This window comes from Anabrus simplex, chromosome 1 (genome assembly GCF_040414725.1).
Source record: "Anabrus simplex isolate iqAnaSimp1 chromosome 1, ASM4041472v1, whole genome shotgun sequence".
NCBI lineage: Eukaryota > Metazoa > Arthropoda > Insecta > Orthoptera > Tettigoniidae > Anabrus > Anabrus simplex.
In genome coordinates this window covers 844,592,348-844,609,402 of record NC_090265.1, presented here as the reverse complement: position 1 = coordinate 844,609,402, position 17,055 = coordinate 844,592,348, and the positions used below count along the sequence as shown (strand labels likewise).

At 38.6% G+C, this 17,055-nt stretch overlaps 1 protein-coding gene across 2 annotated transcripts in view; it reads right to left on the bottom strand.

Moving 5' to 3' along the window:
• The window catches only part of LOC136857625 (guanine nucleotide exchange protein SMCR8), a 103,449-nt gene that overhangs the window by 34,939 nt on the left and 51,455 nt on the right, over positions 1–17,055 (bottom strand). For both annotated transcript variants that reach the window (XM_067136418.2, XM_067136419.2), the window contains one exon: positions 7,975–8,248. In XM_067136418.2, coding sequence (XP_066992519.2) covers positions 7,975–8,248 — 274 coding nt within the window. The remainder of the gene's footprint in view (positions 1–7,974; positions 8,249–17,055) is intronic.

Genomic DNA, 17,055 nt, shown 5'->3' with positions numbered 1-17,055 from the left:
ACTGTTACCTACTGAACCCCGCGAGATATTCGCAATGGACCTGTACGGACCACTCCCCAAGGCCCGTAGGGGAAACCAATTCATCCTTGTTAGTTTAGATGTATTCTCTAAATTAGTAGCCTTGTATCCGCTGCAAAAGGCAAATTCTAAAACTGTACTATGGGGAATTACTTCACATATCATTCCACAGATGGGGAAGCCCAAGAAGATCCTTACTGATCATGGTAGTCAGTTCACATCGGCTGCGTTTGCAAATCAATTACGACAACTAGACATTCAGCATGTACTTAGTTCGATTCGCCATCCCGAATCGAATCCATCAGAGAGGATTATGCGAGAGATTGCAAAATTTTGCAGGATCTATTGTTCCGAGGCACATTGGCGGTGGATTGACGTGGTGCCCATTATAACTAAATGTATTAACACCACGATCCACGAAGCAACAGGCCAGATACCGGAAGTGGTTCACTTTAACAGATATCCGGCCAGGCCATGGCATAATGCAGTAGCATGTCCTGCAGATCCACGCGTATCCAGCGAAATTTGTATCAGAAAAACACGGGAACATTTGGAGGCACAAGCCGAACGACGATTGAGAAGGTTGAGGAATAAGCGATTCCACCGTCCGTTGAGGGTTGGCGAGCTCGTGCTAGTGAAGAAGCCTAGTGTATCTAACCCAGAGCAGAAGGTGTACCACAAGTTTTGTAAATTGTTCGTGGGACCTTTCAAGATTATACAAACTTATGACAACAATGCTTACAAAGTTCAGAGCTTGGATGGAAGTTCAGAGAACATCTATAACGCTGCGAATTTAAAGCTTTACCACACGCCAGCAGACCACAGGGAAGCAGAGGATGAACGAGAGGAAGCAGATGACGAGCCGGAAGAAGATGATGTCGAAGAAGAGGATGAAGAAGATGACGGAAGGGAAGAAGAAGTCCAAGTAATCCATACACCAATTGAAGCAAGGCCATGTCCAGAGTGTGGAGAGATAGACAGCGACGTGCAGGAATTTGTCAATACGATCCATCAAATCGAAAGACAGAACGAGGAGTTAAGGTTCAGGAACCAGATGTTGAGAGACGAAATCAATAGCCGTCGCAGAACAGAGGATCCGATGTCAAATCATGATAGTGATGATATGGACACATCATTAAAAAAAAATCTCATGATACTCACTAGATTTTTTTTTTACCTGGGCAAGAGGAAGATGAACCCGAGTGACTTAGGCCCATAGTCAATCATGATTTGATCGGTAAAATAATATGGTACATTTATTGAAATACAGAAGGGACGTTGAAAATATTTCGTTTATGTAATGTCAAAATCAGAGCGAAGGAAGGACGACAGACTGGAGCCTGACGGATTAGCTCAACACGACAACTTTTAGCTACTTCACAGCAGGGAGTATCATTAGTTGGCGTACAAGGAAATACAGAGTCCACAAATAAGTCTTGGTCAGAAAGAGGAAGGGGGAGAGTCATACAAAGGAAACTCACAACATGAGTAATACCTTGGGATATTTTTGGTAGGACGGAAATTCCGGGAGCTCGTGGAAAATTACAGCGGCTGAGTGTACGTTCGCTAGCCTAAGTTCGAGCAGGTGGAGATTTAAATCACGTGACCGCTTGCCGGCCAATAGTAAAAATTTGATGGGAGACTCAGTGATACCATCTTAAGGAATGATGGATGAGATATTTTCGTAACTACAAAAGTAATCAGTAATAAATTATTATGAGTACACGGATGGGTGTACTGGATTTATTAGATGTCATGCATGGAAAAATAATCAATACTTATTGGCAAATTAATTAAATTGAAGGCTGGATTTCTTGGAAACCGGACAGCTTGAATCTCATTGGCTGAAAGAAGACCACGTTGTAAGAGACGCTTACAAAGGCGCGAAATGTGAGGAGCTAAATCCATCCATATCTCCTAAATCTGTGATCACCTGGAGTTCATATTTTATCCAGCAGATATGCTAGTGGAGTGGATTAATTTGATGTAAATTTTAACTTCCAATTCGGAGTGCAAGTACCGATATTAAAAATCCACCCCCTCCCTCAGGGGTATGACGTCAACGAATCCGCGGGAAAAAGGCTTCATCAATATATACGGGGCAAGGGATCCTCGCCAGCACACTTGTCTTGAATCGTTGGAGCTGAATTGACGGTCGCCAGCACACGTGAATTGAATATCGGGAGCTGAACTGTTGGTCGCCGGTAACTTAGAATTCTACGGACGTACAGTCATTTAATGGCGCGAGCATCCGCCAGTGTTTGTAAAATGTGATCGCGCTCAAGCAACAGGAATTAGAAATAGTTAACGTAGGACAGTGTTTGTTATTTATGAATATCAGTGACGTAAAGTAATTACCCTGCAAGAGAGTAGTATAAAGTATATCACCATAAGTACGTACATAATAGACTGTGTGACGAACAGTACTTTACGGAAGTAGTAGCCTGTACTTTGCTATACCGAACCGATGTCATGAACACGTCAAGAATGCCGTATAAATCGGGCGTATCGCGACGGGCGTAATAGTTGACACCTCGTCGTACGTGTCCAGGTCCATTGTGCGGTAGGTGGACGAAGATTAAATAGTGTAAATATATTAAATTCTTGGGTCTAGGATAGTAATTTGTTGTATCCAATTTAAAGTATACAGTGTTAACGTTGTAGATGGTGAAGGTTTGTGGTAATCAAGATATGAGTGTAAAATGGTAGTGTGCCAGGAAATCTTTTGTGAAACTACGCCATCAAGAATGGAGGAGTAAAACGCAGAGAGGGGCCGGATGGAGCCTCTCGTCTGCAAAGCTGTAATGGAATACCGATAACTAAGATGAGTACTAAACTGTAAATAATATTTGGGAAATGTTATCGTGATGGGAAAAATGGGAATAATTTGATTATACTTGGTTACCTTCTGTAACAAGATGGGTCGCTTAACGACCCCATCCTAAATTTGTAGCACGGACAGTAGTAAATCATAATAATGTAAATAATCGGGTCTTTTATGTATTCAGTTTGTTGGAGATGTAAATTTGTATATATAGTGTAGTACGTTAAGTCATGCATGCATTCATGTTTTCTTTGTAGTCAATAATTTTCTTTACATTTGATTTTGTTTATGATAGTTAAATAAGACCCGATATGTGCTTTTATGTTTTGTCAATTTTAACGAGCCATTTAATGACATGGAAGGAAAATCCAGCTTCGCCATACCAGTGGTGTTTTGTTGTAATTAATATGGTCATATTTTCAAAGTGAAGTTGTTAAATTTGTGAGATGCGATTAATATAATAATTTCCAAGTAAATCATATCTGGAGTGGTTAGAGCCAGAATAAATCGAGTTTGTAAAAGGGGTTATGCGTTAAACATATTAAGAGTGGACTACCGTGTAACAGGCGAAAACTATGTTTTTTTATTAATAATAATAATAAATAAATAATATAACTATTTTTTTTAAAGAAGATTTTTTTTTTAAAATATGATTTGGAGATAATAATAATTCATGTGATCAAGTGTTGAGTTTAGTGGGAATCATTTAATGACGGGAGGTCGTTTTTAATTCGGAATTAAAGTGCGTGGTAATTTAATTTGATCAATTAATAATATTGAAATGTAAATCGGTGCTAATAATCCGTACATGTTAATGAACGTGTGGTTTAAATTACGGTCCAATGTTTTTTTTACGTATAAATGTCGTGTTTTGAAGTTGCGATTTATTAGCCGGAAAACGCGTAGGACTAATATTACGAGACCATGATTGTCAAATTTTGGTAAATATAATTTCAAGATGTTACGATTATTTGTGGAGAATGAACTAAGGCGTAGATCAAAATGAGATAGAAAATGTGAAAGAATCTGCAGTCAGATAATAAAAGGTCGTACGATGTCAGAAATGAATAAATAAGTCAGTTGATAATTCTGTGAGAAATAAATGAATCGAGGAATATTGAGATAGAGAGGAAAATAAATTCCGTACGAGAGACACTTAGGATATTGATATGAGTGTAAAATGTACGGGCAGTGTCACAGAGAAAGACTGAGTTACATAGCGGGGAGCATTCGAACCCGTGACAGCATGTACGAAATAAATAGACTGCACAGCTATTCGTCGAGATACAACGGATCTAAGGATAATGAGAGTTCAGATTCCACATAAATGGTCGTATATTGTATTCATTGTAATGACGAGCGAGGACAATCATGATGTCGTGATAATAATAATAATAAATATTGCAGATAAAGGATTGGACCGCCGTAATTAAATGAGCGTTGATAAAGATGTTAAACGGGAATCTAAATGATAATATGCAACCGATAATAATAATAACAATGTAAGGACGATGTTAAATCACCGCGGTCGGATTAATAATAATTGTCATAATAATAACTGTAATGATGTCGTTGGTTGATCAGTGAATTAATTTGTAATTGCGACCGATATCTTAATATATATTTTGGCGGAAATGACCGGTCCATTAATAATAATAACCTCTTAAGTGACGTGAATAATAATAATTTCGAGGATGATAATTTCGTGGATTAAATTATTTGGTGACGACATCCCTCTATTCGTATGTTGAATAATAAGAATGATAATATTAGAGTCATTTGTTTACCGCGTTATTGTACGCTTTCCATACGGGACGATGTTACATACTTGGCGTGTTTGTTTACGTCGCTCGCGATGCGAGGGGGGCCATGGCCACAGTATTTCCCACCGCTTCTCGTTATCTCATCTGTGTCAGTAGTCTACTGAGGCTAACTGGTGACAATTCAGATCACATGTAAATAATATATAAATGCTAATTCAGTGGTATGGCATCAGCTGGATATCGTAAGATAGGAACTGTCCGTGGAATCCAGTTTTCGCATTCACGAGAAACATTACCCAGTCCGAGTACCGGTCTCGGAAAAATGTATATAGCCGGAGTACATCATCTTAGTTAAATCGGGAAGCCGACCGTAACATGGGTTATGCTTGGGCTCCCGATAGAAGGAAGCTATATCCTTGAGTAACGGTTCGATTCAAATGGAATCGATCCGTAAATTATACCTCCAAAATGTCATTTTATTTCAGAAGCAACGCAGCAAGATATTGATACCACTTGCGGTATGGCAAGTGATTTATATATGTAACATGTGTGTAAATTCAAATATTGTTGCCACGTGTATCAAAGTTTTATACGTCAAATGGCGTAATAAACCGCTCCTTCTGGCAAATTATTTCAAAGGAAACCACTCTCATAATCTTTTTATTGTAGTTAGATGATGCCCTTTTTAAAGTAACAGTCACTTCCTAGTCCTATCATGGAGTCCTTAAATTCAAGTTTACAATCGAGCCTTCCCCATTTTAATTTTAAGTTGCTCCGTTCATCCCCGTGTTCTATTATGCCGTTATATTTATATTTGATGAATTAAATAATGAACCGACACCCCTGAGATAAATGCTAGTCTGGGACTCGGGAGGTGGACGGGTGCAATATGATGCAGTTAAAGTGTTTGTTAGTGACAGTGCCCCGTACAAGACCCGGTGTTATGAAACATTAAGTGTGGTCATAGGGGATCATTTAATGCATGTACAGTGCTGGGCACATAAGATCAGCTTGGTTGGCAATAGATGGGTTGCAGTGATGACAGATTTAAATCATGTGGTTGAGATGGTAAAGTCTGCATTTTTGAACACAAGAAAGCAAAAATATATTTACAATTCTTAACATCAAAGTATGGTGCTTCAAAGGAAGCAAAGCTTTTTCCTGCACCTGTCATAACCCGATGGAGTAGCTGGTTTCAGGCTGTCTTCTATTTGAGTGCTTACTTTACTGATGATGTTACATTTTTCAAGATGTCTGACATGAAAGACATCAACAACTGTGGTATTAAGTACCTGACTGATCTGAGTGACCGAGAAGTGAATAGGCTTCACTCCCACATGGTTTTTGTCACAGATCATGCAGCTGGATTGGTTGACCTCCTTACTGAACTTGAAGGGTCTCTGTATCCTACCTCTCATCTCCTTTACCCCAAACTGCAGAACCTTGACGCCAGTTTTACCTTAATTTGTGAGGGGAATTTTTCTGCGGCAACTAATGATGCTTTGATTAAGCTCACTCCTCTACAGCAGGCTGCATGTAGAGACACATTTGTCAAAGCTGCTCATTCTTCACAGTGCAAGCTAGCCACATTGAAAGCTAAAGACCCCAACCATAAGCATTTTGTGTCAATTTCTCAAGCTTTGCATCCAAAAAATAAAATTTTGAATAACACTGATAAATTAGATGAGCTTGAGAAATTGTTTGGAGTAACAGATCTCTCACGAAACGATATCTGGTCTGGTTACTGTTCTCTGAAACATGCAATTCAAACCCAGATGAAAGAAAGTGAAAAATGTGATGTCATGCTTGCATTAACTGCAGTTCAGACAGAGTTCAGCATATTTGCTAAATACCGTTTTGAGTTGTTGTGGACCCCAACGAACAATGTAGATAGCGAGCGTGTGTTGTCTCATTACAACACAGTGGTTACAAACAGACGGTGCAAATTGTAAAAAAAAGCAATGCCGAAGTACTGACAATGCTTTCGTTTGAACAATGAATTTGTATTGTGTGTGAACCAAGGACAATAACTATACTTCATAAACTTGGAATTGTTAAAATTAATAATACCATGCGATTATTTTAACTTTGTAAATAGATGCTAATTTTGGAAAAATAGATGCTAATTTTGGAAAAAATAGATGCTAATTTTGAAACAAATAGATGCTAATTTTTCAGGTCCCTACATCCCACTAACTACTCATTTATCATTTTCAGAGATGCCGAGGTGGCAGAATTTAGTCCTGCAGGAGTTCTTTTACGTGCCAGTAAATCTATGACATGAGGCTGACATATTTCAGCACCTTCAAATACCACTGGGCTGAGCCAGGATCAAACCTGCCAAGTTGGGGTCAAAAGGCCAGCGCCTCAACTGTCTGAGCCACACAGCCCGGTGAAGATGTAAAGTAAATTTGCTTAATTTCCTTGCGAACAGTAATTTACTATTTCATTCTATATCTATATGTAGTGTAGTCCTGTGTTTGAATTTACTGACTTCTGTTTGAATGTTCCAGCCGGCCCCACGGTGTAGGAGTAGTGTGCCTGCCTCTTACCCGGAGGCCCCGGGTTTGATTCCCGGCCAGGTCAGGGATTTTTACCTGCATCTGAGGGCTGGTTCAAGGTCCACTCAGTCTACGTGATTACAATTGAGGAGCTATCTGGCGGTGAGATGGTGGCCCCGGTCTAGAAAACCAAGAATAACGGCCGAAAGGATCCGTCGTGCTGACCACACGACACCTCGTAATATGCAGGCCTTCGGGCTGAGCAGCAGTCGCTTGGTAGGCCATGGCCCCCCTTTGGGGCTGTCGTGCCATGGGGTTTGGGTTGGTTTGAATGTTCCCCTAAAATATGTTCAATGCATACAGTGTACAAATTTTTGTCTTTTTATAATAAACGCTACATCGTTCGATTATTTTAATTAATTTTCTTAACCTACAAAATTATAAAATACACATATTCAAGAAAGTTGGCAAAGTAATTTATTATCATCCACCTATTCAATACTAAATAATCTTTATATTCAGGATAATTATTTTACATTGGTTGGCAAAGACATGCGAAGTGCGGTCTAAACACTGCTGCACACAAGGTTACCTGATACAGAGTGGTGTACATGGTCTAGGGTTAAATAGATGAAGGAAAAATAAATGCCAAAACGAACTAAAAGACCTTCTGCCAACTGTTAAATTTCTAAATAAGAAAATATATTTCTCATTTAGTAATACTTTGTTATTTTTAAACAAAATAAAATGCTAGGTCTCTAAATATTATTTATTTATTTATTTATTTATTTATTTATTTATTTATTTATTCATTCATTCTCTTTTAAGAATTAAACCACTCGCTACATATTTGTTCATGTGCTCATACCTGCCAAGTTGCGTACAGGAGGTTTACCACAGCTCCACACACATCCTATCCATCTGTGAACTTCTCCATCCAGTTCCCCAGCTTCGTCAACCCAACTGTCCGTTTCAGAGATGTCAAGGAAACTCTCGTTAGATGCACTACGATTACTACTTTCACTGCTGGCGTCGCTCCACTGGGGAGGCCGAGGGGGGCGATCTGGCTCTAGGATCAGGAGATCACTGAGAGATTCTGGTACAGAGTGATAACTGCTACTGGCCTCATTACCACTAGTCAACTGTAAAATGTAGACATACCAAACTAAAATTATTCTACAAGGCAACCTGATTTTCAGGAACATGCTACCACACACTGCAGCAAAAATTTTATTACTATGCTCCAGAGATGGAATATGTCTTTCTTTGCTATCTTCTTTTTATTATCTGCCTAAAATTATGGATGACCACAAGGATCCAAATACTACAAGAAGTCTATAAATAAGTACCTGCGAAATACAAATTCTGAAAAAGATTTGTTATTTGAGGCACACTGAGTGCATTAATATGAGGAATGCAAGTAGATGATACCTCAATATCCTGATTGATCTCTTCAATATTGTGATTGCAATGGTGTAGATCAGAGGTGCTCAGCTGGGCACCTGTTGGGGCTAGCCCAGTCCGGCCAGGCTGGTCTGACATAAATGCGGACAGCTTATGTAGCAAGCATACATCACAGTGATGTGAGAGAATGAACACACTTTGCAGGGAAGGCAACAGTGACTTTGATTGTGATTACGAATCTCTCCTCCATTACTCAGTGAAATGCTGATTGAGTATTTAACACTAGAACTGCCGGAGCAGTCAAAATGACCGCTACACATTTTCCAAACTCAATTTTGACTAGAGTTTTTATTGTAGTATATTGAGCTGCAGTGACTTTTCCTGATTAATGCCTAGGAAAATCCATATTAAATATCATTAATTTTGCATCAATGGATAGGGCATTAGTAATGGCTATACCTACTACCACCGGAACGGTCATTTTGACCGCTGTATTAATTATCATAATAAAATGTATTATAACACACTTCTCTTTGAGATATAATCATCTACTTATTATGCTATCAACAACAGTACACTAATATTCAAAACCACAACAATGAAACTCGGATCTATTACGAATTGTAAGAGCATTTTTTCCGCTGCGTCTCCGGTAGTGTTGTCATTCGTCAGCTTGTCACAGTACAGTAAACATGTCCCGAAAACCATCAGTTGCTGAGTCTATTGCAAGAAATTCCTGAAGATATGCCTTATGTAGAATGTGGTCCAGATATAAAGGACATAAAAAGAGAAAATGCATATGAAGATTACTACCAGTCATGTGATAACTCGGAAAGCAGCGATTCATATCACGCTGAAAACCGTATTGTTCAGGCTGAAGGTAAGTTGATATTAGTACGAAGCGCATACTATATTGTTTTACACTTTAATTTTTTCTACCCAAATTAAGTATATTACACATCAGTTGTTACGTCCACCTTCTCAACATAATCTCCTTGTAACTGTATGCACTTTTGCCATCGATGTGTCAGTCTCTCCAGACCTTTCTGAAACCATCCTTTCGGAGTGCTGCATACCCACGCCTTGACAGCAATGTCCAGTTCTGGAAAATCCACAAAATGGCGACCACGCAGAGGTTTCTTCATGTTCCCAAACAGGCGACAAATCAGTTCTTTGGTGGTGGACTCCCCCTATGCTTCCCTTGCATCGATTGTTCTTTTGTTTGTGGCTCATGGTAATGGAGCCATGTCTTATCACCAGTCACAAGCCTAGCCATGAAGTCGGATGGATCTTGATCATAGCGTTGCAGAAGTTCTCTGCACACATACACACGCCTCTGCTTTTCGTCTGCAGATAAAGAGTCTAGGCACGCACTCGGACGACACCTTCCCCAACTGTAAGTGACCGTGCACGGTCCGCTGCAGTGTGTTTCGGCTTATGCCCGTGGCTACCTCTATTTCCGTAAATGTGATGCATTTGTTTCATTGGATGGCCTGTTCGACCTGGGCAATGTTGGCTAGTGTTGACACTGTCACATTCCTTCCAGAACTGGTTTCCTTGTCCACCGATGTGCACCCTGTTTTCCAACCTTCCACCTACTTAAAAACTGTTTCCCGTGACGACACATGTTCTCCGCAGACTGCCACCAAGTGCCAATGAATTTCTGCAATGGCCACACCTTCTTTGTATAGGAACCAAGTCGTATAGCGCTGTCCCTGACGGTTGCTTTCCATGTTGTCTGCTCCTACGCTGACAATGTTGTTATGAAATGGCTATGACGAGTGCATTCGTTGGCCCCTGTGCGTGTGCTGTTACCAAACGATGGAACAAGACACTAGTTACATGTTACCACCTTCAAAAGTGAAATGTGAACCATACCCGGACATACAAAAATGTAGTGTAAAACAATAGAGTACGACTCTCATATTATTATAACTATTAGCACAACAAGTTTGGTGTAATTCCTTGATTTATACTGTATTCAAATTAAAATAATGCCTTGCATAGGCTGAGTACTGACGAGTATTCAATTATTCTATTACAACCATAGAAACAGTAACCAGTAAAGCATGGTATAATAGGGGACACAACAACCTAGGTAAAAGCTTGCCATGGCCAGATAATGCGCCATTAGGTACTGATGGCATCAGGGAGTGGACTGTAGCACACTGGGAAGATGACACCTGTCAGGATTGCTCGCCATACCCCCTTGAAAGATAATCTAGGACTTACTCCATATTCAAAGTGGCATGTTTCTGAAAACTGTGTAACGAGTGGGTGGTGTATTTTTATTGATAATTAAATACTGAAACTCATAAAGCAATGTACAGAAACAAAGGCAAAATGATAATAATGAGTAACCATGCGTATCAAGAACGAAAATATAATAATTTCAATAGCGGTCAAAATGACTGCATCGGCGGTTCCAGGTATACAATATATTCCGGCAGTTCTAGTGTTAAAACAAAATGTTATAATCGCAAAAAAAAAAACAAAAAAAAAAAAAACCTGACCTTTCCAAGATATTCTATTTCTTTTTTTTGCTTTAGCTTTACACCGACACAGATAGGTCTTATGGCGACAATGGGACAGGAAAGGGCTAGGACTGGGAAGGAAGTGGTCGTGGCCGTTAAAAGAATTCCAGTTGATGTTCTTAACGCTGAGGGCAAATGTTGCGCATGAAGGTCAGATTACTTCTAAGTAGCAGGTGATAAAAATTCGCAGTTCAATGCGGAACGAGAAGTGTGCTACTTTATTTTGCTAGTTTCTTTACGTCACACCGACACAGATAGGTCTTATGGCAACGATGGGATAGGAAAGGGCTAGGAGTGGGAAGGAAGTGGCCGTGGCCTTAATTAAGGTACAGCCCAAGCATTTGCCTGGTGTGAAAATGGGAAACCACAGAAAACCATCTTCAGGGCTGCCGACAGTGGGATTCGAACCCACTATCTCACAGATGCAAGCTCACAGCTACGCGCCCCTAACCGCACGGCCAACTCGCCCGGTGAAGTGTAAATAGGTGATGTATAAGATGTACTACTGCACAATAATGACATATGCAGCAGAGACCTAGACATTGAAATGATGATGTCAAGAAGAAAATTGGAGTAGAAAAACTTTATGACAGAACAGAGAAGTTATTATCCTCATGATTTTTTCTGTATTGAAAGTTATTCATATAAGAAATAACAAAGGCATTTTTACTGTTCCACCTATTCAATACAACCTGCTGTTCTGTGGTTACATTTATAAACAGCTATATAGATTAATGGTGCATGTTTTGCCCTATCTAGAGGGCATCTTCAGCCTTTAGTCAAACTTAAAATGCTAAACTTAAATATTAAATAAAAAAGTTAAATAAGAAAGTAGACAACACTGTAAAGCTAAAACTAGAATACAAAGTCATTTGAAATATGGACAACACTAAATGAAAAAATGTGATGATAAAATAGATTAAAAATCGTCAGTCTAAAACTATGCTTCTGAAGCTAAAACATCTTCATCTTTCTATGATGTGTGGTACTTGTATATTTTCAAGCATGTAGTTCCAATACAGTCACCAAAGATCTTGCCCATAGTTAAAATTTGTGTCCAAACTGAATAAAAATGAACATTTGTACAAAATATAATTTTGTGCGAGTCGTGAAATCTGTATTTGGTGCGTCGTAAATAATAATGGGCGAGAATGCAGAGTTTGTCATTAATGACAAATCTACAAATACCGCACGTCATAGAAAGATGAAGTTCGAGTTTTAGCTTCAGAAGCATAGTTTTAGACTGATGTTGATTTTTAATCTATTTTATCATCACATTTTTTAAATTAGTGCTGTCCAATTTCAAATGACTTTGTTTTCTAGTTTTAGCTTTACAATGTTAATTGTATACTTTCTTATTTCACATTTTCATATAATATTTAAGTTTAGCATTTTAAGTTTGACTAAAGGCTGAAGATGCCTCTAGATCGGGCGAAACATGTACCATTAATCTATATAGCTGCTTATAAATGTAACCACAGAACAGTGGGTTGTATTGAATAGCTGGAACAGTAAAAATACCTTTGTTATTTCTTATAAGAATGGAGAAGGATGAACATGTTAAGAGAATGGAAGAGGGAAGGATGCCAAAGAGGATGATGAAATCCCAGATAGGAGGAGGGAGGGCAAGAGGGAGATCCAGACTAAGGTGGCTGAAAATAATCAAGAATAATTAGAGGAAACCTACATTGGAACACAATTAAAGAGAAACAATGGTGGTTGAATAGAGGGAGACTGAAAGGTGTCATACACATCCCAAACCAGCAGGAACTGATCGAGGAAAATGGAGGAGGAAGAAGAAGAAACAAAATAAGAAGAAGAAGAATTATTATTTGCTTTACGTCCCACTAACTACTCTTTTACGGTTTTCAGAGACGCCGAAGTGCCGGAATTTTGTCCCGCAGGAGTTCTTTTACGTGCCAGTAAATCTACAGACACGAGGCTAACGTATTTGAGCACCTTCAAATACCACCGGACTGAGCCAGGATCGAACCTGCCAAGTTGGGGTCAAAAGGCCAGCGTCCCAACCGTCAGAGCCACTCAGCCCAGCATGAAGAAGAAGAAGCTGAACTAGTAACCTTGAAGTAAAAAAAAAAGTTCAAATCTTGACCTGGTTAAAAGACCTGCAAATCAAAAACAGAGCAAGTATACACTTAAGGCAGAAATATTAATGTTATCATTGTTGTTTAATTTGGAGGCATGGAATAATCAATACTGGCCTGATATTTTTGTGAAATACATATATTACGGTATGTATTTTGTGAAATAAGTTCAGTGATTTTGAGTGTGGAATGGTTATTGGTAGCCATACTATTTGGTGCAGTATTTACTCACGTAATTTTCATGCAATTTTTAACCTCAAAAAAGATGGGGAGGGAACATCATGCAAATTCAATTTTGAATCTAAAATACTAATTGAATTGCACCATTTTTGCAGTATGGTCCTTAGGCAATAGCTGGCTATTTTTCTCTGCATTTCCAGTGCCTTTTGAGCAAAACTAAATAGCCATCATTTCTTACATCAATTAAATATTTTTACAGTTCTTTTCCAATTTCTGCATATTGGCTAGATTTTGGTCCCCTAAATGATAAGGCTGTCTTCTTTGCACACGGTAACTATCCTTTTTATTTATGCCAGTAGCATATATATGACGGCTCTACATAAAACTTGCATGCTGCAACACCACTGCTGTTATTTTCTGCAAATGCAATCACTGTTAATTTAAACCATGTGCTGTAACCCTTGTTTTCTTTATCCACCATAAACCACTATTCACTTACGTATGTAAAATTAATATGAACAGAGATCGTTATTTACAGATCAAGTGCGTGCTTCCCATGTGGTTAAATAGCATATCAGTGATGAGTGAATAGACCAACATTATGTGTAGCCTGTCGAGACAAATGGAATACTTACTGATGTGTTGATGCTTGTGCTTTTTAGGCATGGCATACAAACTGATGACTGGCCATTGAAACAGGTAGACAGTAACAATTTTTTATGGAAACGAACGTAAGGTTTTATTTTGCTCATCCTGTCAAGACTATATGTTAAATAACGCAGTTATTTATGTATTAAAATGACACAAGTTTCAGAACATGCCAGCTTCACAATGTACCTTTAATTTAGTTGCCTCTCTTGTAGGGCGCTGGTGTGGACCATTATGCAATTTTTTAAGAAATGGAGGGTTTTGAAATCTCTTGACCAAATTAAGCACAACAATAAAAGGAATTGTTTCATTATTGGTTGTCAGATGATGTCACGAATGGAAATGGCTGAGAAAGAGGTGGATATAATATCGAACAATTGGCGATCAACCCGGTCGCTGGAACACTACATTATTTAATGTATGTATAGCCACTAAAAGTTTTGTCCTTTACTGGAAGATCAGGGGCCTTATTCCATTCATCTAGGCTGTCATCTTGAGGATGGCTTCGTGTTTCGATACTGTGCGATAAATTCTGTAATGTCTAGTCACACGTTCCTTTTCTACCCTGCATGCCGCTCCATTTTCAGGGATCATACGTAAAATGTATAACTTCCCCAGGCTAAGATTTCTACGATCTGTAGTTTTATTTTTTCTTGTATATTGAGGCTGTTAGAATAGAATGGCCTACCCCCATTAATAAGTTGAAGCATGAGCGGTGAAATCATGGCCTGTGCTGCACAGGCCAATATGGTGTCCCATAATTTAAGAAACTACTCCATTCACGAACATGTTGGGTTGCCGCATTGTGAATGTTGTTGGCAGACCTTTTTGGCCACTGCAGACTTCAAATTCAGACTGTATTATAGGATATCATCTCAATTCTTCCAAAAATCATCACCTGTTTCCCTCGTTCAGGTCCTGCGGGTTGGGACGTTTCTTGGCACCTTTACACCTTCCTCTTTCTGACCATCATTGTTCCTCCTTAACTGTGTTCCAATTTAAGTTTCTTCTAATTATACTATTTTTGAATGTTTTCAACCACTTAGTCTGCATCTCCATTGTTTTCCCCCCAATTTTCCATTTCAAAATGAAAGGTGGGAAAATTATATGGGAAAGGGGGAAATACAGTAAGCAACCAGACAAGGCCATTTCCACCCTTCTCGAGCAGTCTTAAGTCAATGGCAAGGCTGTGATTGTGATAAGTTGCATACTGTCTGTGGTAGAAGCCCATTTCGGAAATGATCATTGCGAGTTTCTGGACGATAAAGCTCCTAGTGGCAAAGCGCGGTCTGTGAACAATGAGGTTCCAGAAACTGACTGGCTAGCCCGGAGTCCTGACCTCAGTCCTATTGAACTCTGCTGAGATGATCTATGATGATGACTTCTTTCCAGACACCAATGAATGAATGACCCACATCACAAAGCATGCTTGGCACAGTGGTGCAGGAAGAACGGTCAGCCATTTCCCATAAGACATTGTAACACATAGTATGCAGTCTCCCTGAAGAATTTGAGCTGTAATAAAGTCCACTATTGGGCAGTATATATGAAAAACACTTTGAGGACAGTTTCGAGTAGGTGTATGAACACTCTTGATTGGATAATGTTTAAAATATGGAGAGCAAAAAAGCCCACTGGTCACCTAAATCCATTTTCCCTGTGTTATTCCATTTATTAATTACCTTTTCACCTACTTATTTTATATTATTAATTACTGTTTTACTTAATTATTGTTTTATACTATAGTAGAGTTTGTGGTTTTTAGCATTTGCGATAAATGCAAAATATGTTAAAATTTTGTCAGTGTATGCACCTTCATCTTATATGACCCCTACGAGTGGTTTTTAGCTATTTCGAATTAGCGATAAAATGCAAAATTGGTTCAGAATGCAAAATTATACGATTTATGCGAAATAGATGTGAAATACTCAGTTTTATGCAAAATAAACATATATCTCTTTATAAACGATGCATTTTCTTAAAAATAAGATGTTGGCTATGTTGTTATTCATTTCAGGGGAAAGAATTATTACGGCGCCTTAAATCGTTTAATGTGTGGACTATCTTTCAACGGCCAAAGAGAAGTTCAAAGAACAACCAATCAAACAGCTTAATACACTTTCAAGCACACGCGTTCATTCACTATTGTGTTGACTCTTGATCATAGGGTTATTCTTGACATAGGTGTTGAGTACTAGGTACGTTTTAAAGTATGGTAGCGATTTATTGTCTGGTAGCCATGGGTAGAAGTGAAGTAATAATATAAGAGAAATTTATTGGACTCCAACCTATTCAATACATTACAGGATGTTAACATTTTTAGTTAAACATCATTAAAATGGAGACATGTTTCGCCCTCCATGTGGAGCATCATCAGTCATATCAAAGCACCTCAAAATTAAACCAGACGTCTGGTTGGAAATTATGAACATAATATGTAAGAAAGAATACATTAAAAAACACGTACAAAGTTCTATCCTAAACGAAATAACAATAGACTAGTTACATATAGTAAAATACGCTAGTGGTTTCTTAATATTAAAATGAGGCCATCATATGCACAGTATAAAAATGAAAGTAATCAAAGTCTATATGATATTGAGTTCGATGGTAGTTCTACGTAGTATATACAAATGTTGGCAAAATAAAACACAATTTATAATTACTGTACACTTATTTATAATTGTTAAAATTGATGAGGTAAAACATTCCAATTTGTCTATTTGTAATTTGGCTCCAACCAAAATAATTCGCCCTAGGATTCATGAGGTAGTCAACTCCGTTGGTCACTCTCTATTTGAATGGAGTGCACAGTGCAAGTGAACAACTTTTGTTGATTATAAAATGAGGCTGTGCTAAGACAGAGTTAAAACAACACCGGCTTCAAATGAAGATAGTTAAAAACATCATTAGGTTCTTCCTAGTTGTCTAAAGGTTTTCGTATATTTTGTTGTTGAAGTGTGGGAAAGTCAGTTGTTGGCTGAATGGGCAACGGTCGAACATGTTGTGCAGTGCAATCGGTGTTTGAGCTGTCCTACATGTGAGGGAAATCTGAAAATGGAGGATTTGTCTTAATTAGTT